Genomic DNA, 21,815 nt, shown 5'->3' on the forward strand with positions numbered 1-21,815 from the left:
AAGTTCCTCCAAGCTAGTGGCAAAACAATCTCGGTACTCATTGACCAAGTCGGACAGACTTGACCTCTCTGCAGCACTCGCATCTCCATCCACAAATTTAAATTCGCTTAAATCAAGTGGTGCACGTTCCAGTTCGCTCTCCGTACTCACTACATGCAAGCTGTCCAATTCGTTACCTAACGTAACAACAGTAGTGTCAACTAGTTTGTTCACAATGTTTGCTTCCGCGAGTACTAATTGACCTCCTGATTTATAGTACGATACCGCAGGCGAATCTAACCAGTTCCTCCCTATAATGGCATCGGGTCCTTGAACGTCGTCGGGGACGATTAGCGTTACTACTGGTCCGGCGTTGACCCCGTCAATAATTATTTCGATCACCGTTTCCCCGACAGTCTCGAGAGCAGGCACAACCGTGCTGCCAACACCATACAGCGGTTTTACAAATGGTCGAACACTTACTCCACACTTAATTGCAAGTGTTGCCTTGAACAACGTGAAGTGATTGCCTGTGTCGTTCACAACTCCGACCTTCTGGTACGGATGATGTGCTTTCACGTTCTTCCGTTCAGCAATAGTGTTGACTTGTTACTGGGTCGGGCAATTCGTCACCATATGACCAGCTATGCCACAGCGGAAACATGTCATTGGTTTCCTTTTCGTAGGACATTCGCGGGAAAGGTGCCCTACTTTTTGACAGTTGAAGCAGCTGCCCCGCCCGACATCATCAGTCACCTTGTTCTCTTGGCTCGACGTAGCGGCAACCGCTTTGTCTCCAACCGGTACTGCACGCCTCCAAGTCCTTTTATCCTTTAGAGAGTCACCTGCTGATTGACTCCGTTGTTCATTCGTTTTGTTCGGGTCCTTGGGCTTGACAGGTCGGTCAGACTTCGCGTCCGTTCTTCTCAGCGAGTCCATCCGCTCCCAGTCCAATATGTCTGCCAATAAATCATTCTCATCCCTATGCACTCTGCACAGAGCATACATAGCCATTTCACGCGAATGCAGACCTTGAATTACATGGTCCCGTACTTCATCGAACGTCAGCAATAGATCGCTGCACAGTCTCACCTTCGATTGGAAGTAGTCCATTGAGTGTTCATCCTTGCTCTGATTCCGCCTACGCAAAGCGTCCCAGCGATCAGACATGCGTACAGCGCGTATAAACGTTGCATTAAACTGCGTTTTGAAATCAGGCCAATCCCGAAACGTACGGCCCACAAACCAGTCCCTGGCCGCGCCCTGTACGTTTGCACGTACAAACTAATCGGTATGCGAACGGCCAACAATTTAGATCAGCCATACCTTCCACTGATGTAAGCCAGTCGGCGGCTGCATGTGTCGATTCGCGTCCATTGAAAATTCCTACCGTCTTGTCCAGGTCCGGTAAGACACGGAAATCCAACGTGGGTTGGCGCGAACTCGACTCTGATATCGACCGATTGTGCTGTTCGCGGCTATCCGCGTCCGTGGTCGGTCTAGACTCGTTGGACAATAATCTCTTCTGCAATTGATCAATGAGCGCGATAAGCTCATTGTAGGTCGGCGCCTTTGGTACTTGCGACGACTGTCCTCCTTGCACATTGTTGTCATCGCCGTCCATATCGAACGATAGTGTCTATCGCCGTTATCACTAATCAATAACAACAACGACGCGGCGCTGATAGTATCACAGCAATGATAGCGCAAATCAACCACGGTGAGCGCACTCACGGGTACCAACTGCTGCTACCGACAACGTCGTACCTAACCTCGTATTCGGCTTACGAAGTCGCAACAATAACCACGTTCCGTCGGACCACCGACTATAAGCGACACTATACGTACGACGTATCGACAACGCTTAACGAGCGGCAATCGTAGGATAACAATTCCGTATCGGTAACGCACTACAAACAACGTTTACGGCGGAAACACGTTTACCCGCACGACTACCACGGTGGTCACAAACACGCACTACAACTACGTCCGCCAATTCGAAATCCCACTTCTGATTATGTTAACTATTCTACTCAATAATCATACGCACGATGCAATAGATTCACTTTATTTACTTAACTCCAAATCACACTTAATCGCAGCTCGGGCCCTCACACACACCGTGTGGACCTCCGCTCACTAGCGCTAACTAGTAACTACTACTCTGACAGGACGGAAGAGTCACACACACCGTCACCGGTGCCCCCACCATACCCAAATGTTATCAGTAATAAGTGGAGAATCTTACATCGTGCACTTAATGTTGAAGAAAGTTTGGCAGAAAATATAATGAAAACGTGCTGCCTTCTACACAATTTTGTGAAGGACAGAGATGGCATTATATTTGAGGATATTATCGCTATTAGTGGATTGATTGATAATACGACACTGGACAATTCTCAATCAGGAAATGCAACCAAATGCGTTCGAACAGAACTTATTGATTTTTTTATGAAAGAGGGACAAGTATCGTGGCAAATCGTGAAAGGGCCCTTAAACCGTGGTTAAAATGTAATAAAACTCAATTAAATTGTTTATTGTTTATAATTAGTTGTTATTAGCATTGTTATTTATTTCTTAATAGTGTAAAATTAATTTGAGTACAACGAGTTCTAGATCAAAACACTAGGTGCGCATATGTCAGATGGGTAAGTTTAAATATTATTATGTTCTCTTTTATAAAATACCGTTTTTACTATAAATTAATATTTTAGATCCAACAACATCATCTTCCACTCAATCTTCATTAAATAGTATTGTTGAAAGAAAATTATCCTGCATATCATCTAGTTCAGAAAGTAGTATTGATTATAACGATTATTCATCTGATGAGTATATACCACCTCTTTATGACAAAAATGTATCTAGTTCTGTGTCTAATGATTCAATCATAATTGATAATATTGAAGCAAATAATAACACTTTAAATGAACAAAGTATACCAAATGCAGAAAAAAATGATTTTGTGTCAGAAACTGATCAACTGCAACAAAATGAACAACGTTTACCTATTGCAGAAGAAAATGAATTTGTGCAACAACAAAATAAAAAAGGTCGTAAGAAAAATGATGGTCTAAAAACTAGAAAACGATTATCAAATCCTAAAGCTTGGGTAAGAAATGTTGAAAAAAAAAAAAACAAAAAGCCTTAAATATGTTAATATAAAAAATAAAATAATTAAAAAAAAGTCTTTATTACCGCCATGTTCTTGTAGAATGAAATGTTTTGAAAAATTGTTCAGTGAAAACAAAGAAATCATTTTCAATAACTATTACAATTTACAAAGGGAAAGTCAACAACAGTTTATTGCATCGTCTGTCATTGAAACTGATAAAAAAGTGCAAAAAGTCAGAAAAAACAAAGAAGTGGAGAGTAGAAGAAAATATAGTAGATTGTATTTTCATTCAAAAGGAAATGAAAATATTAAAGTTTGTCAACTCATGATGCTAAATAACTTTTCAATCACATTAAAACAAGTGAGGAATACTGTTGAAAAATAAGATCAATTAACTCTGCTATGTGCAAAGTTGACAATAGAGGTAAACATGGAAATCATAAAAAATAATTGAAAATGACAAAGAAATTATTCGTAACCACATAAAAATGTTCCCTTCTGTGGAAAGTCACTACTCAAGAGCCCACTCAGAAAAATCTTATTTGAACCCTGATTTATCTATATCTCAAATGTATAGATTATATGTCAGTTACTGTAAAGATTTAGAAATAGTTGCACATAATAGCTATATACTGAAACATTTTTGTCATTTAAGAAACCAAATAATGACACATGTCAGCAATGTGATAAATATGATATGATTATGAAATCAACTACTGATGAAAAAACACGATAATTTGCTAAGATAGACAAAATTAAACATTTAGAAATGGCTGAAGAATCATATGAAGAAAAGAAAAAAGATAAATACCTAAGTAAGACTAACTCAAAAGTTGTAACTATTTCTTTCGACTTTCAAAAATGTCTTCCTACGCCAATGTTGATGAATGGTGTTTCATTTTATAAGAGACAACCATGGACACTCAACTTAACAATGTATGAAACCACTATTGATCAATCAAGACCTATTTGCTATTTGTGGGATGAGACAATTGCTGCAAGAGGAGGCCAGGAGATTGCATCATGTCTTTTCAAACACATTTTTGAGGAAGTGAAGGAAGATATTGAAATTATTAATTTTTATAGTGACTGTTGTCCGGGACAAAATCGCAATATTTATATGACTATAATGTTATTGCAAGTTATAAACATATGTCATGCCAGACAGAGACAACTAACTATTAATCAAACGTTTTTGCAGCCAGGTCATACACATATGGAGGATGATTCCACCCATGCACTTATAGAAAAAACTAAAAAAAATCTTTAGCAAGCATTGAAGTTCCTAGAGACTGGGTAAATCTAATCAGGATGATACATCGCACTCCACCTATTAATGTACGAGAAATGGTACAATCAGAGTTATTTAATTTTAAAAAAACTTCTTAGTACTTCACACGTTCACCGCAAGTTTAATAATAAAAATGAAGCTGTAACTTGGAATTAAATTAAATGGATTCAATATAGAACTAGTTCACCTGGAGTAATGTTCTACAAGTACTCATTTGGCCAAGAAGAATTCTTGGAGTTACATTCAGAAAGGAAAAGTACTCGAAAATCTATTGAAACAATTAATATTGTTCTTGAACCTATTTCAACTACACCACTACCACTACCAACAGAAAAAATTAAAGACCTGAGATCACTAATGCCATACATACATCCAAACAGCAGGCAATACTATGAAAGCTTTATGAATAATTTGGTTGAGGGTAATCCAGAAAGCTCAGATGAAGACTGATTGTTTTTTATTTCTAATTTTTTTTATTCTGTTAATTACAATTTGTTATTTTTAAAACTATTATAATATTGAACCAAAAATAGTTGTATGTAAAGATGGAACGAGTGTTAGAACGTATAAAATTCTTAAACCCAACATATAGTCAGACATTATAAATGATTATACTACTCAAGAACTTAAACTACCATGTAATTATTTGTACAAGCGATGTAAAGTCAGAAGTAATATGTCAAATAGTCAATACTTTATATATTTTTTAGCTGGGTGTAAAGATTGTAATAATAGTTTAAAATGATAGAGTAAAGGAAAACCTCTGGAGTTAAAAATATGCACCAACGACCCAAAACGGATGTAATATATACATTTTAGTAAAGGACTCCTCAAAAGGAACTAAACGTGATACTGTTACTAACGAGTTGGTTGCGGATATTCCCAGTAACTGGAAGCAAAAGAAAACAATAACGCATTTGATCTTTTAGGACTTATTTCTGCAACTAGTGTCCAGTTTATAAATCTTGATGAAAACCTTGTGGAAAATAAACCTGGACTGGGATGATGAAGTATCATTGGAACTCAGTACTAGATTTAAACAAGCCCGGAGTGAACTTAACTTCTCAATTTATTATCGATTCCACGATTAGTGTCAGAAGAAGGCCAAAACAATGACATTTAATTACATGGATTTTCCAATGGTCCGAGACTGTTTGCGGACCATGTATCTACATTCTATTTGAGATCTAAAAAGCAGGGTCACTATACAACACGTCTATGACTAGCTAAATCAAGAGTGACTCCAAAAAAAACAACAAAGCTTGAACTTTGAGTCACGATCCTGTTTGCACATCTCTCTCTCTACAGCAAGGTAGAGTTAGTTTTTGGAAATGTTCAGCATTGTTTTTTTATGAACTGATTCATCAATTGTACTAGCCTGGTTGATAGCTCCTTTATCTCAATGAAAAACATTTGTTGCTAGAGTAGCTAAAGTCCAAGAATTCACAATACTTGTTAAATGGCACCATGTTGCTTCTGAACACAATTCAGCAGATATAGTATCTAGAACAGAGGTCGGCAATTACAGTTTATGGAAGTCCAGATAATTAAAAAAAATATTTTCAAAGGCCAGAATAAACTTCAAGATTAGTTAAAATAATGTGTTTATTTTTATGCTAAAAATATAGTTTAAGCTATTTAAAGCAAATTATTTTTATATTATCATATTAGCCAGTTTTTAAAAATGTTGTACCTTGGAGAACAACTAATGCTCTGAGTGTTTTGAAGGTAGTGATCTGTTAATCTTGAACGATATTTATTCTTTAAAAACATAATTTTGGTATAACGAAGTTCGACATATGTATGTGGAGCCAAAATACATCTAAATACTACATAAAAATAAATCAAAATATATCTATTATGTGCGGTAAACCAACATTAAAAAAAATATTCTTGGTGGTTGTTATTTCCCCTCCCCCCTCCACGGACCGGATTTGGCCCGCAGGCCGCCTATTGCCAACTTATGACGAAGCAACTACAAAGGGGGTTTTATTACCATTGAGATTTCAATTTCGAAAATGTTTTTAACGAGGAGATAATTTTAAAAATATGTAAGAAAAAACTATAGCTTTAAACCAAAATAATTCCAACACTATTTCCAATTTTATTCAATGTGATTTATGGAAGAATAAAATATCTCAAAACAATCAAAAACTTACATTTCCTTTTTTTTTGTATTTTGACGATCTAGAAATTAACAACCTATTAGGTCCCCATGCTAATTACCAGTCAATATCAGCAATATACTACAATTTTCCTTTGAATGAAAATAATTCTTTGTTATCTCATATATTCTTAGCACCATTTATAAAATCAAAAGATTTCAAAGAATTTGGAAATTATGTTTGTTTGAAAAATCTCATACCTAGACGAAATTAATTACTTAGAAAAAGAAGGCATACAAATTACAACTAAAAGTGGAAATTTTCAAATTTATTTTGTACTTGGATTAGTATTGGGTGATAATTTGTTAATTTGATAATTTCTTCAAGCCAACCATGACCAATGCCCTATAATTGTATTACCCCTCCATTGTGCTTATTGTAATTATATTTGTATACAGATTGTACAAATAAAAAAAAAAAATAGTTACCAATTTTATTTCATCTTTATAATATTCATACAAATTAAATTAAAGTTTATAAATATAAGATTTAATTCAGTTAAAAGTGGTATCATTATTATCATTATTTATTCATTATTCTTTAGTTAGATATGGTAAACAATTTAAATACAATAGTGTTTTTATTAGATATACAACTAATTTATTTTTATTTAAAAAAATTATTTTTCTAAGAATACCTATTTTCATTTTTTGTTGTACGGGGTGCCGGGGTAACGTTACCCTGGCACCCGGAACTTGTAAAGTGGTTTTTCGGGGGTACCGGTGTGATTACAAAATTTTTTTTTGTGGTTACAAATTGTTACATAACAAATAACATAATACCCAACAGTTTTCAAGTCGAAAATTTGACCTTGGGGTGCCAGGGTAACGCACCTATTATTTATACTATTTTACTTATTTTACTTATACTATTTTTAAACAACCTATTTAAGGAAAGTAATATATTATAAATATATTACAAATTAACACTAAGATTAAAGATTACATAATACACTATTAATTTCTGCATATTATGTTATGTTGAATTAATTTTTTTTCATTTTTATAACTAATTTTCTTCATCACATGTAAGATTGAACTTTAAAATAATACTGATGGATGGCATACTTTAAGAACTATATTTTGATTTAATTGTAGGTAGGTACAATATATTTTTTTATCAACCATAATGTTATTATTTATTTAATTAATACTTAATACTTACTTATAAATAAAAACTTAATTATACTTCATAACTTAACTAGATGTATTCTATCATTATACAGTACCTATTAGTTGTTTTATTTTTAATAATTTTCAGTTGTAAGAACATTGTCTTAACATTTACAACATTTTTAACCGTTCAATATAAAATAACAGAAACAAGAAAACAAAATATACATATCACTATTTTATTAAAGTCATACATTTAATTCAATCATATATTCTTATTTTATAAATGTTAATGAAACACAGATTACGTCATATATTAACATTTTTATTTAATTAATTATCAATTTTTCTTTTAGGATATAGTTACGATTTCTCGTAGAACCATGCCAATAATATCTGCTGATTTTGAAAATAATAACACTGCACTTTCTAACTCAATAATTACATCTGAAAATATTCAGGACATGGATGATGGATGTAGTTATTAACATAGGATTAGTTCCTTTGGAACTGTCCAAAGAAAATGATGCACTCAATAGTAGTCCTATTATTATTCAAGTTCCTTCAGATAATGACTTGTTTCAAATTCCTATCGCAGATCAAATACCAGCTATGGATTATATTTTACCTGACATAGATAATTATTTATTACCAGTTATGGAGTCGATTTTAGAAAACTCTATTAATTCAGATCCTGAATACAGAGATCCTATTAAAGAGACTAAGGGAGGAAGAAAAAAAAATATTTCAAATAAACGAAAAGAAAAACAAATTAAGAAGAATAAACTACCAAATAATTATGTATTAAGTTGTGATCATGTTGAAGTAATTAGTGAAAACTCCAAGTCATATTAAAAATGCTCTATTTCAAAGCTAACACATGAAGATATTATGACATTTAAAAATAACTTATGTACCCTTTCATCCAAAGTTGAACAAGATACATTTGTATTAACACTGATGGAAGTAAGAAAAGCCAAAAGAACAAACAAAAAAACACTTCAAGGACTGACCGTGTAGCTACAAAATATTTTATACCAAATGTAAACGGAGACATGATAAATGTATGTGCACATGCCTTCAGTAGTATTACATCTTTAACTAGAAGAAGACACAATATAATCTGTAAAAATGTTAATTTTCATCATCAAAGCCCAAAAGAAAAAAAAGGAGGTTAACACCTAAATGTATCAGACATCAAAGTGGCATTGTCAATAGAGAATCATATAAAATCATTTAAGTGTAGAAAAAGTCACCACACCCGCAGAGAAACTGGTAGAAGTTAGTTACAGCCAGGATTATCAATTAAAGCTATGTGGTTTCATTGGAAAATTAATAGATTGAAAGAAAATTGTTACATTGCAAGTTTAAGTAAATACCAATTTATTTTTACATCGAAGTTAAACTTAAGTTTTGTCCACCCAAGGCAAGATATGTGTTCTTTTTGTACCGAACACAGGCCCGGATAGGGCCGGCGAGTTACCGGGTTGAACTCTGTGGGCCGCTTAAAATTTGGGCCGGCTTAGATAAATACATGGCCGAAAATATTTCAACACCACAAACCCTGTACAATAAAGAACGAATACAAAATATTCCACTTACCACAGTCCACAGTCAACAACCATTCTAATCTATAAATCATGTTATTAAGTATTAATAGCATATAAATAATTTATAGTACCAATACGGCAGTGTGATAAGTTACTATTTAATTATATTATTATCGCGATTGACGGTTATAAATCTACGGGTTTTTCCATTATTATCGGCTAATACGAGTAACAGCACTCACACATACATGATAGACAGTAGATACATTGTACATAAACGAGTAAACTCTCACAGTCGCAGTTACACACTAAACGTCTAAACAGTACACACACGACACATTATTTTTTTTTTTTACTTTATACTCATCAGTATAATATAGTATATTTTTATGATGTATAAAGATAAACCAAAAAATGTCAAAGGAGGAGCGGAAAAGTTAAGGCTAAAACGGGAAGCTGAACGTAAAGCTGCCGGAAGTGACCCTAAACAATCTAAATTATCTTTTGTTAAAGCGCCCAAAAAAGGTAAGTTTATTTAGTAAATTATAATATGCTACACAATAGTCAATAGTACCTAGTTATGTAGATATAATATTTTAAACTTATAATTTTGAAATGAACTATACCTGACTAATTCACACAGTGTTTTGCACTGTCAACTAATAAAAATATAAAATGTACAGAATATGATCTGGATAATGAAGTGTCTTTGCCTTCAACTTGCAATGATAATTCTCAGGAGATAGTTGATTTGAGTCGGAAAGTCCACCCGAAAACCCTCTGTTCATGGTCTGTATAAAATTACTTAATTCCATTTTTTTGTATAAATATTTGAAGTTACTTATAATTGTTTTATTTAGAAATCCATGTCAGAAAATTTTCAAATTCCAATTGTAGAGGAAATTGAATGTAAACCAACTGACTCATCAACACTTAATAATGATCTGGATATTAAAGTGTCTTTGCCTTCAATGTGGAATGACTTAGAGTCTGAAAGTCCACCCGAAAACTCTTTGTTAATGGTCTGTATAAAATATTTAATTCATTTTTTTTTTGTATGAATTTATTAAGTTACTTATTATTCATTTATTTAGGAATCCCCACCAGAAAATTTGCAAATACCAATTGTAGAACCTGTAGTGGAAATGGAATGTATACTAACTGACTCATCAATGCTTAATAATTCACCGGTAAAGTAAAATAAATTAAATATTTAATTATACATTTTAGCATAATTATTACACAAAATTAAATATATTATAATATATTATTTAAATATAAACATATATTATTTTTAAATGTTTAAAAATTAATAATTGCTCCACATAATAACTAAATGATTTTATATTATTTTCTTAAAATATTATTTTATCAGCATTTATATTTTTAAAATATTAAAAAAACTGTTGTCAAATTATTTTACTCTATGATGTGAGATTTGGTGTGTCCAATAGAAATATTTTAAAATAATTATTTCTTTTTTATTGTCCCAAAATTTGTATTAATACTAAGGACTTTTGTATTACCTATTTACTTTTGATATACCAATACATTTATATTCAACATTAAATATTTTATTAGTACCAATTGTAGAAGAAATGGAATTTTTATACTCATTGGTATAGTTTAAGTTATGAAATATATATACTATCACAAACTGATAAATTTAAAATAAATTTAACTTTTAGAACACCTATATTACTGTAGATTAAAGATATCCAGTAACTACTAGTTGTTTTATGGCCCAAACTTAAACTTATTGATGTGTCAATCGAAGACAACAACTATAATATTGATGATGAGGCCGAAGTTGGAAATGTTAATCAAGATACATATGGTAAATGCATTGGAAATAAAGCTTGCCAAAATTGCATAGCTTGTTACTATAAAATATTGTATAAATATAATTTACATTCGTCTGCATATAGCTTTGTATATCTAATGTATAAATTTGTATTGACATTATCATGTACACAAGTACGGTGTGAAACTACGTTTTCCAAATTAAAATATGTACTAAATCGACTTAGGAACTGTTTATCTTTATCAAAATTAGAAACATTCTTAATTATGTCCGTAGAGAAAGATATTTTGATGTCTTTAGACAATGAAAGTATCATTGATAAAGTGTCCACAAAAAGTTGTCAGCTGTCAGAAACACTTAATTTTTAAATTAATATTTAATTATTTGTTAGATAACTTAGATTAGTTACTATAATTAATATTTATTATTAGTTTGATAAGGTTTTTTTTATGTACCTGTAACTAGTTTATATGTATATACTATATATTTATGTGCAGTGTACCCAATAACTATCCCAACCAGACACCAGTTAATATAATATGTATAATTTATAATATATTGTATGCAGGTATGATATCATGTTATTATGAACTACGACCTATACATAACAGTTTTGAGTGGAAACGGTGTAAACTTTTGGGAACAATAGTTAACAAACAATTATTTTTAAAAAGTACTTGAAATCTACTTCCCCCCCCACCAAATACAAACTAAAGTTGAAGATATTACTTACAAGACTAAAGTATCTTTGGACAAATGAAAATAATACATGATTTGCAGCTCTACTCAGAATCTAATAGCATGGTTATAAAAAAACTTGTTAGAGGTCAAAAACCAAAAAATGCATATAAATATGAATTAATGTCTGTCTTATTGAAAAATGAGCCGTATACATTTATAGGGACGGTTAAAATCCTAAAACTCGGTGGGCCGATACCTTGCCTATCCGGCGCTGACCGAACAGTTCACAAAAATTCAAATTGAAAAAGATGAAGATATGAAAATTGAACTTCAAGTAGAATAATTAAAAGTACACCAAAGACGAGCAAAATGGTTTTTTGAACTATTAAAGGAAGAATAACTGGATAGTGTTTCTGTATCTTTTGATATAATGTAAACACAGCCTTTGCCTAAATTATCAGTTACTGAGGTATTTTGTAGTAGGCAAGTATGGCTGTACAATTTAACTTTCGTCATAGCTGCACCAACTCAAGGTCCAGAAAACTGTTATTTATACACATGGACAGAATGTGAAAGTAGAAGGGGTCCGAATGAGATGTGTTCGTCACTCATAGATTTTTTAGAAAATTTAGAAAACCGACTGATGCTAAAGGAATCACCTCCCACAACCCTCAACCTGTTTTAACGCTTATGTAGATGATTTTTTTAAAACCATAAATTTGATATTCTATGTTATTTCTTATATAAAGACAATAATTGTTTTATACTTAATTACATTACAATAACAAATATTTTTAGTCTCAACGAATTACACTGCGGCGCTTGACCACACCCACAAACCAGTACCTATAGGTGTTAATATGTTATCATAACGTTGTTTATAAGATGTCTGATATTATTTGTATATTACTCTAATTCAATGATCATTGATTTGTGTGATTGACCATAAATTAATAAGGGTAAGTGTAAACAAACTCAAAAAGCTTCTCCTATATCGTGATTTGAAATTGTTATATCTCAAAATCTATTGAATTAAAATAAAAAAGGTGGGCAAGTGGGTGTCGCTCTGCTGTACAGTAGGTTACAAGAGCGTCACTATAATGGATGGTGTTCAATTTAAATTCAATGATAGGTATAATAATATAATTTAATAAGAAAAACGATTCTGAGCGAAAATATACAAAGTATATTTGATGATATTATTGTGAATAAAGTAATTTATATATAAACTATTTACGTGGAACTTTGTTTTAAATGTTCAATCCTTAGCAATAAACGTTTTATACATTTTTAACTACAAAATAATTAGTAAATTTTAAAATTGATAACATTTGTCAAAAAACGAAAATTTAATGCTTATAAAAAAAAATTTTTCAACTGCAATTGTAGCAATATATCAGGACTCTTGTATTAAATTTTTAACCAACAAATAGAATTTTATTAATATTTATAGAAAAAAAATTAAAAAAATTTGAAATTCTCCAAAAACAGCTCAAAAAAAGGCAAAATATTTTCAAAATTTTATAGTGTATAGAAAATGAGAATATAAACATTCAGTAAAATTTTCATGTATCTACAGAAATTCGTTTTTGAATTACAACAATATAATAAAATCGCTACTTGAGAAGTCGAATGAATATTTAATGTTGTAAAAATATGAAGTTCAAACGCTCATAAAAATTTAATTTGACGTTTCGGTAGAGATTTTTTTATAATATACTTATATAAGAAATCTTGTATAAAATTTTTAAATCTAATATTTCAAGACATTTAATGAATTTCTAGCTTCAAAAAATTTGCACAATTTCGTGATTTTAACGTATTTTATTAAAATTCGAACTTTAAATGCTTGTAAAAAAAAATTACGACTGTAATTTTAATATTTTTCAACTGATATTGTAACAATATATCAGGAATCCTTGTATTAAATTTTCAAGCTTTTTTCTCAACAAATAAAATTAATAAAATTTTATCCTATGTAGAAAATGCTAAAATAAATAACCAGTGAAAATATCCTGTTTCTGCAGTAATTTATTTTAGAGTTACACCAAAAACCAAAATTGATTTTGTCAAAAACCGATTTTGCGTAAAAATTCTCGTTTTTCCTTAATTTTTTTTTTTGTTTTTACCAGCGCTTCTAATAATTACTGAGATATGACCTCCCCAATGCACAAACTAGTGTAACTTTCCCATCGAACAAGACACTGAAGTTGAAAATCGAGGCATTATTTCGACTACTGATCATGTACACAGACACAATTAAAATAATTAAAATTTAAAAAAACACATCATTGTAAAATCAATACATTCATCGCTCCGCTCAGAATCTAAAATTTAAACGCAGAAGTTCATGAAAAAAATAGTTTTATAAATTGTTGGTATTAAATATAGGTGTTACCATTTAAAAATCCAAAGTTGATACATGTTTATCATAAAACAAAAATGTGAACATTTTAGATTTATTTAGAATTATTTGTAGATTTCATTTAATTTCAACATTTACAAAAATAATTTTTATAAGTTAAAACTTCGAAATAATAAGTCTTGCGTAAAATGGATCAGCCTGTATGCATTATAGTTACTAGTATTAATTGTAATGAAGATAAGTTATTTAACATTCCATAACAAAATGTAAATATTTTACTAAGAACCTACGTATATCTGGTAACAGTGATAACACCAGCTAACTGTGAATATATATTATATATTATAATATAATTATTTATAATTAATTTATTATACTTATATTAATACAAGCAGTGACGTAGTTAGGGTGGTGGGTGGGTTCAACCCCCCCCCCCTCTCCATCCAAAAAAAAACCAAAAATCTTTTTTATATTGTTTAGATTTAGAATTTAAAATAATAGATAAATAATACTAGTACAAATTAACATGTAAAATATTATTATTACTATAATATATAATAATAAAGTTATAGAAATAATCCGAGTGTTTACACTTCTAAGTTCTATTTTAAGAAAACCAATTATAAAATCGACAAATACAGCGATAACGGCCTCCGATGTCCAACACGTAACACCAGCACGCCGGTCGATAATACGATATTACGATCTGTCAACCGTCATAATATTTCATTTGATTGCTAGAGTTTGAAACTTTGGTATCGATGATACGCGTATCAACTATCATTTAAGATTTAACGATGGATACATTTGTTATAAAGGTAAGCATATTAAACAATATTGCGTTATTTTTATACAATATTAATACATTAATATAATAAATTACTTCATTACGCATAGCTTAAACTCTGAAAATATCATATATAGTATCATAAATATATTTTAAAACCCCCCTTAGAAAAAAATCGTATCTACGCCGCTCCATACAAGAACCACACTTTGGTATTTAAATGTACTGTTGTTGTATTATAAATAATATGGTATACAAATTGAAGAATCAGGACAGCATTATTATTGGTAAATTGTTATTCATTAGTTATTTATGATGATTAATTTTCACTACCTAGGTACTTATTTAATAATTTAAATAGTTAAAATAAATAAATGTCTTAATGACTAAGAGCGTTTTAGATAATTTAACCATTCAACTACACCCATGATATTATAATATAATATTGATTTATAATAGGTACCTATATTTATGTATTTCAATAGTCTTGCGTCGGAACCGGCCGTGTACGGGGTTTAGTGTAGAGCAAGAACCTATGCACGCGGCGGAAACGATCAACAACGGCGACGTAGGTGAAAATGAAAAGGAAAAAAAATCATAACTGTCGTAGTTGTCGGCCGCCGTTTACAACAACAATATTAACAATAAAGTGTGTATGTGTGTGTGTGTGCAAAAGAGATTCAGAGGTGTACACAATATAAGTACATCGTGTGCGTAGAAGGGTGAATAAAGGACGTGTGCAGTGTGCACGCGCGTGAATTGGCCCGGAAAGTCGAATTATACATTATTATTATTATTTTATATGTTTATTTCCGGGAGATCGGCCCCGCCCGTGGGTGACGCGTAATTGGTTGTTTGGTTTGAGGTGCGTCTGAAAGGAGGCGGCGGACCGTGTTTATATTCTCGGCGTGTTCGTCTATAATATTATATTATGCAGTGTACGCGACCCAGCGCGCACGCCGAACCCCCGAACGCACGTGTTCGCGAATCACCTTATATAATATAAAATATACAGGATGAACATAAACAAAAGAAAGCTGTCTCCAGTGTTAAGTTTTCTGATTTCCTTGGCAGCTATATACAATTTATTATATTATTATAAACAAGTTTTCTCAGATTATAGATACAACATAGGTACAGTAAAATGGGGTGAAGTGCAACTGGAAGGTGAATTGCAACAAGTATTCAGTAATTATATTTATAATGATAAACAATGTAACAACAATTCTAAAAAGTAATAGTTATAATTTTTTTTTGTTTTATATATTCATAATGTTTATATTCACATGTTGAGATCGATAGTTGATTGATTATCATTTTCGATAGAAATCTACGTAGGTACTATGTAGATTTGTACTATGTACTATGTTTTATATGATACCCACGCACCTACGTAGTTTTTATTAAATATATTAAAAATCAATTTTTGTTGTTAGATAATAATTAATATATTATTTTTATTTAATAAGTATCACAAGTTCTTCGTTCATGGTCTATTTCATGTTCATAAATGTCATTAGATTTTATGTTTTTGTGATATACTATTTAATTATTATTGTTTGTTTATGCGAGTTTCACTTATTAAAATTAAAATTTAAATTAATTCCCCATTGATTTAATTTATATTGATCAAAATAATCCAGTTATTTTTAATATATTATTATGAACGAACGGGCATATTGCCATATTTCGAAACTGGGACAGTCCTATAGGTATGCCTATTAATATTTAGGCTGTGGGTGAGTTGCGGCCCGACTTGTCGTTTCCGGTGTTGGAGACCAGTGAATTCCGGCCCGATAATATTTTAGGTATAGGTTAGTTGCGGCCCGAGTAATTATCATTACCTAGGTACCTTACCTATATAATATATATATGCCTATTACCAAGGCTGGTCAAGCTAACGATTTTTTTTAACTCAAAAAGTTAAATTATTTTAAAATAATAAAGTTAAGTTAAATTAAAAGTTACTCATATTTTTTCGTTAAATAACGAGTTAATTAACTTAATGTTTTAACTTAATTTTAACTTTTAATTCGTTAATGCTCAGCCTTGCCTATTACTTATGCACCTGGCAGATGCGGTGTTGGATATACATAGCGATAACCGAATAACGATAAACGAAATGTTCAACACGTATGGGAAATTGGGAAGTTATATTTTTGTATATGATAAAGATAATATTGATCGCTTTATCGTATTATCTGCCTTATAACTAAGATAATCGGATAATTTAAAATGGCAATATGAAAATTGTCAATGCGTATTCATTCCGAAATCAATCGTTATTCGTATAAGTTTTTTTCGTGTGTATAATAGTTTATATAATATATTATACGTATTTTAATATAGTTCGTCATGGAATTTGTATATAGTGAAAAATCGAAGCCTCTTATTATCTACGAAGGCTACAAATTCCGTTTTCATAAGACACTACAAGATGATGTACAGCGGTGGCCTTGCTGTGTCAAAAATCGTAAGTGCTTTATTAAATTATCATCTTCAAATGTAATAGTTGAGAGTAACACCAATCACGAACATAGCGAACCTGACAAAAAAGCTCTAAATAGGCAAATAATGAGTAATTCTTTGAAAAGAAAAGGTTTGGTAGACATTTCTTGCAAACCGTCAAAACTTATTCGCTCGAAATTGAAACAAGGTGATATACCGACTTTGACTAACAATGATTTATCATTAATTCGACATAATATTCATCGCGCCCGTCTATCTGTGCATCCCCCTCTGCCAAGCTGCATTGAAGAATTACATACTGCTTTGGGATCCATGGAAATTAAAACCAACATTGGTGAACAGTTTTTATTTGTAAATGATAAAGAGAATTCGATAGTTGGTTTTTCTACGGAACAAAATATAAAAGTGTTATGTGACATAAAGAAAATATACGTCGATGAGACGTTCAAAAGCTGTCCAAAAAACTTTACACAACTTTTTACCATACATGGTCTTAAAAATGATGTGTATTTACCTCTTGTGTTTTTTTTACTGCCCAACAAGTTAAGTACTACATACACGTGTGCATTTCAACATGTAATTCGTCACTCCATATCCATTGGTGTATCGTGCTTTCCTACTAACATTTTTATAGATTTTGAACCAGCAATCCATAGTGCTGCAGTGGAAGTCTTCCCTAATGCAAAAATAAGAGGTTGTCGATTTCATTTAGGGCAAAGTTGGTGGAGGAAAATCCATAGTTTAGGACTTACTAAATTACACAATGATAACACAGACGATAGTCATTATTTAAAATATTTTTTTGGATTACCATTTTTGGAGCCTGAAAACGTCATAGACTTCTTTACTGACGACTTTATGGCAATACAGCCTGCTGAAAATGACCTGATAGTGAAATGTACAGACTACATTTTTTAAAACTATATTTCACCGGACGCTATGTTCCCCCCAATATTTGGGCACAGTTTACTGCTAGCTGCAACCGTACTACAAACAGCTGTGAAAGTTTTCATTCCAAACTAAATATGTCGTTCTACATTAGCCATCCTAATATATTATATAACTTTGTTGATGTCTTACTACAAATTCAATCGGAAACATACATTAAATTTAGAAGTAAAAGTGTAAGAACAAAAAAAATATGTGAAAAAGAAATCGATAATTTTGATTTAGTTAAATCGTTAAGTTTTAAGTTTTTGCCAAAACAATAGTCAAATTTTTATTTATATTTGAATACTTTTATTTTTTTTTTGAAATTATTATCATTATATTATACTACCTATATTCTTAAAACAGTTATGACATACATTTTTTTTATTAATACATGAATACTTTTAATTTTTTGACATTATTATCATTATTGTATTATACCAATACTTTTATTTTTTATTATTTATTTTTTTTAAGACAAATATTAAATAAGTACCTACGACAATTTATACTAGAAAGTACGTAATATTGTGATGTTTATATACTATATATATATAGACATATAGTATATAATATATAAAAGTAATATATAGATTATTGTATGGCCGCAACTCGTTCGACCTCTAATAAACCCGGGCCGCAACTCGTACGTTATTTAGGGATTGGGCCGCAACTCACCAACACCGAATATTTAATATTAGTCATTAGTTTTCCGGTGTGTTCAAATTGAATATTTTAGTATTTCACATTATTAAATAAAATAATAATATGCAGTAGTCAAATGAATAGGTACTTGAATTTTTAAGACTTATATGAACAAGAACCCGTCATTTGGAAATCAAAACATTTAAAACATAAAGACCGAAATGTAGTTAACGACATGTGGTTTAACATTTAAAAGACCTTCAGTCTTCTATACACTGTACAAGAGATGTCAGTGTGGGGATGATATCAGTTCTACCAATAATAACTGACTACATCGGTATGGCCAGCTGTAATGCCTAGTTTACACGCTGCGTAGTACTTGTCATTAGTACTTGTCACTGGCACTAATGATCCATCGGTCACACACACAACTGATTTGTGCATAGTATTGGTTAATAGTAAATAATAAACAAGTGATAACATTATGATAACAGATGATTTATTTGTTATTTATTGTAGTGACTACTGAATATTATTAATGTACTAAATGAAATGGACCGTCGTAGTGTTATAAAACAAAGTTTTAAATATTATTCAAACATAATAATATCAGCTTTAATAGATTAACTGGAAACCGAATTAAGTAAAAAACAAAAATGAATATGGACGAGGAAATGGCTCCTTCGAAGAGATACACATGGTAATTCGGTTGGATTAATAAGAGAACTTGCAATTGAAGATAAATCAGAGTATAAAAGTTTTATGAGGATGACACCAGAGCAGTTCGAATTTTTGTTACAAGAAATATCTCCTAAAATAAAACGTGAAGATACGATTATGAGACCGGCGATACCTGCAAAAATAAAATTGGAGCTTACCTTATCACTTTTAGCTACCGGAAACAGTTATCGTAGTTTATCTCACTTTTTTCGGGTTTCAAAAGCAGCAATAAGTATTTTCGTTCCTGAAGTTTTAGACGCTGTGTTCGAGGCTTTAAAGGATTATATAAAAGTAAGTTGATAGTATTAAATACAAATATTGGTATATAGTGTAATATATATATATATTAACTTTTGTATAAGAAATCAATAAAATGTTAACTTTTTCAAGAATAACATAATACAAAATCTTTATATAGGAAATCAACAAGTAACAATTCATAAATATTCATAGAAAAGTAATTATAATAAAAAAAAATGTTAACTTTTTCAAGAATAACATAATACAAAATCTTTATATAGGAAATCAACAAATTGTAATTCAATTTTTTTTTCATTTCAAAAAACCATTTTATGTTTGGCACATAAACATTGTCTGCGCTGCTTCCAGACGCTTTCGATTTATCTATTTTTTTCTTTTCTTGGTAGTAGGTAGATTTTACATTTCGTATTTTAGATTTTACTTCAGCTACTTTAAAACCTGGTATACCCATTCCGTCCACAATTTTTTGATAACATGCTTCCCGCATTTGTTTATTTTTGTGTGATACATATTTAGGATTCCAGAGGCATTCATATTGCTTAAACTCTTGAATGAATTTGATAGTTGTTTCGGCATTCCACTTTTCTGACATTGTGAATTCTGTATTAAAAACTTAATAAACTGACAAAAATAAACTGCAGGACAGCACGTGATAAAACAAATATTCTCTTATCACTTCAACTAAGCACTAATACTATACATCATGCGATCACACGTTGCGAGTGCAATCGCGAGTAGAGTAGAGTCGTGGAGGGGGTAGCTACTTGTCGTTAGTAAATAGAACTGGATTCTATTCACTCGCACTCTCGGTTTTACTAATACTAAGCACTATTCACTTCTGTTCACACGTGTGATAATAGTGCGAGCGACAAGTACTAATGACAAGTACTACGCAGCGTGTAAACTAGGCATAAGGAACAACCAAAATCTGAATTTAATTTAGGCAGGGACCACGGCTATAATACCTAGTTTACACGCTGCGCAGTACTTGTCATTAGTACTTGTCACTCGCACTAACCACTCGTACTATTACTATCTACTATTGTCTACACGTGAATACCTAGTAAGTAAGTAGCAAGTAAGCAGAAGCGAACCAAACGTCACGATGGACCGTCGTCTTTTTTTAAAGGCAATTTTTAAATATTATGCCAACGTTATAATATCATCATTGATACAAAAACTTGAAAACGAATCAGAAAAAAAAACGATTATGGACAAGAAAATGGTTGCTGAGACGGGATACCCTTGGTAATTCAGTTGGAATTTTAAGAGAACTTGCTACTGAAGATCAACTTGAGTATAGACGTTTTATGAGGATAACACCTGACCAATTTGAATTTCTGTTACAAAAAATATCTCATCTAATACAAAGAGAAGATACAATTATGAGAACTGCAATCCCTACGAGGATAAAACTGGAATTAACTTTGTCTTTTTTAGCTACGGGTAATAGCTACCGCAGTTTCTCACACTACTTTAGAGTTTCGAAACCAGCAATCAGTTTGTTTGTCCCAGAAGTTCTGGACGCCTTATACGATTGCTTAAAGGATTATATAAAGGTAAGCATTCAGTATTGAAAGAAATATTTAACTTATTTTATAAAACTAGGAAATGTTTGTATTTTGATAGTAAAATACAAATTACTGAATATATAATAGGTAACAGAATATAAAATATAAACGCATATACTCAACTCGGTTTATGAAATAAAGTGTGTACTTTGATAATTATGAATAACAAAACAAGATATTATAAGTTAAATTTAAATATAAAATAATTCAAATACTCAACTTGGTTTATAAAATAACAATTTAAATAATAATAATAATAATTGTTAAATAAAAATAGTGAATATATTATACCTACATTTTATTAAATAAATGCAGTATAATAAACTAACAAATCAATAATTATCTTCAAACGTCATAGACAATGCAGTAG

General features: G+C 31.1%; 1 protein-coding gene and 3 pseudogenes across 1 annotated transcript; all 4 read left to right on the top strand.

Moving 5' to 3' along the window:
- The first annotated feature begins 2,623 nt into the window (after positions 1-2,623).
- LOC132950606 (uncharacterized) lies at positions 2,624-3,635 on the top strand (annotated as a pseudogene).
- A 13,569-nt stretch (positions 3,636-17,204) lies between these two features.
- Positions 17,205-18,236, top strand: LOC132950614 (uncharacterized). The gene has a single exon (XM_061022139.1). It carries the CDS (start codon positions 17,205-17,207, stop codon positions 18,234-18,236), a length of 1,032 nt encoding a protein of 343 aa, XP_060878122.1.
- A 1,209-nt stretch (positions 18,237-19,445) lies between these two features.
- LOC132934137 (uncharacterized) lies at positions 19,446-19,913 on the top strand (annotated as a pseudogene).
- Positions 19,914-20,979: 1,066 nt separating this feature from the next.
- On the top strand, positions 20,980-21,451 carry LOC132950624 (uncharacterized; annotated as a pseudogene).
- The last annotated feature ends 364 nt before the right edge of the window (positions 21,452-21,815 follow it).

The sequence above is a fragment of the Metopolophium dirhodum genome, chromosome 1, assembly GCF_019925205.1.
Source record: "Metopolophium dirhodum isolate CAU chromosome 1, ASM1992520v1, whole genome shotgun sequence".
Lineage (NCBI taxonomy): Eukaryota > Metazoa > Arthropoda > Insecta > Hemiptera > Aphididae > Metopolophium > Metopolophium dirhodum.

Coding starts and splice junctions, on each gene's coding strand:
- LOC132950614 (XM_061022139.1), top strand. CDS start 17,205: ATGGAATTTGTATATAGTGAAAAATCGAAGCCTCTTATTATCTACGAA.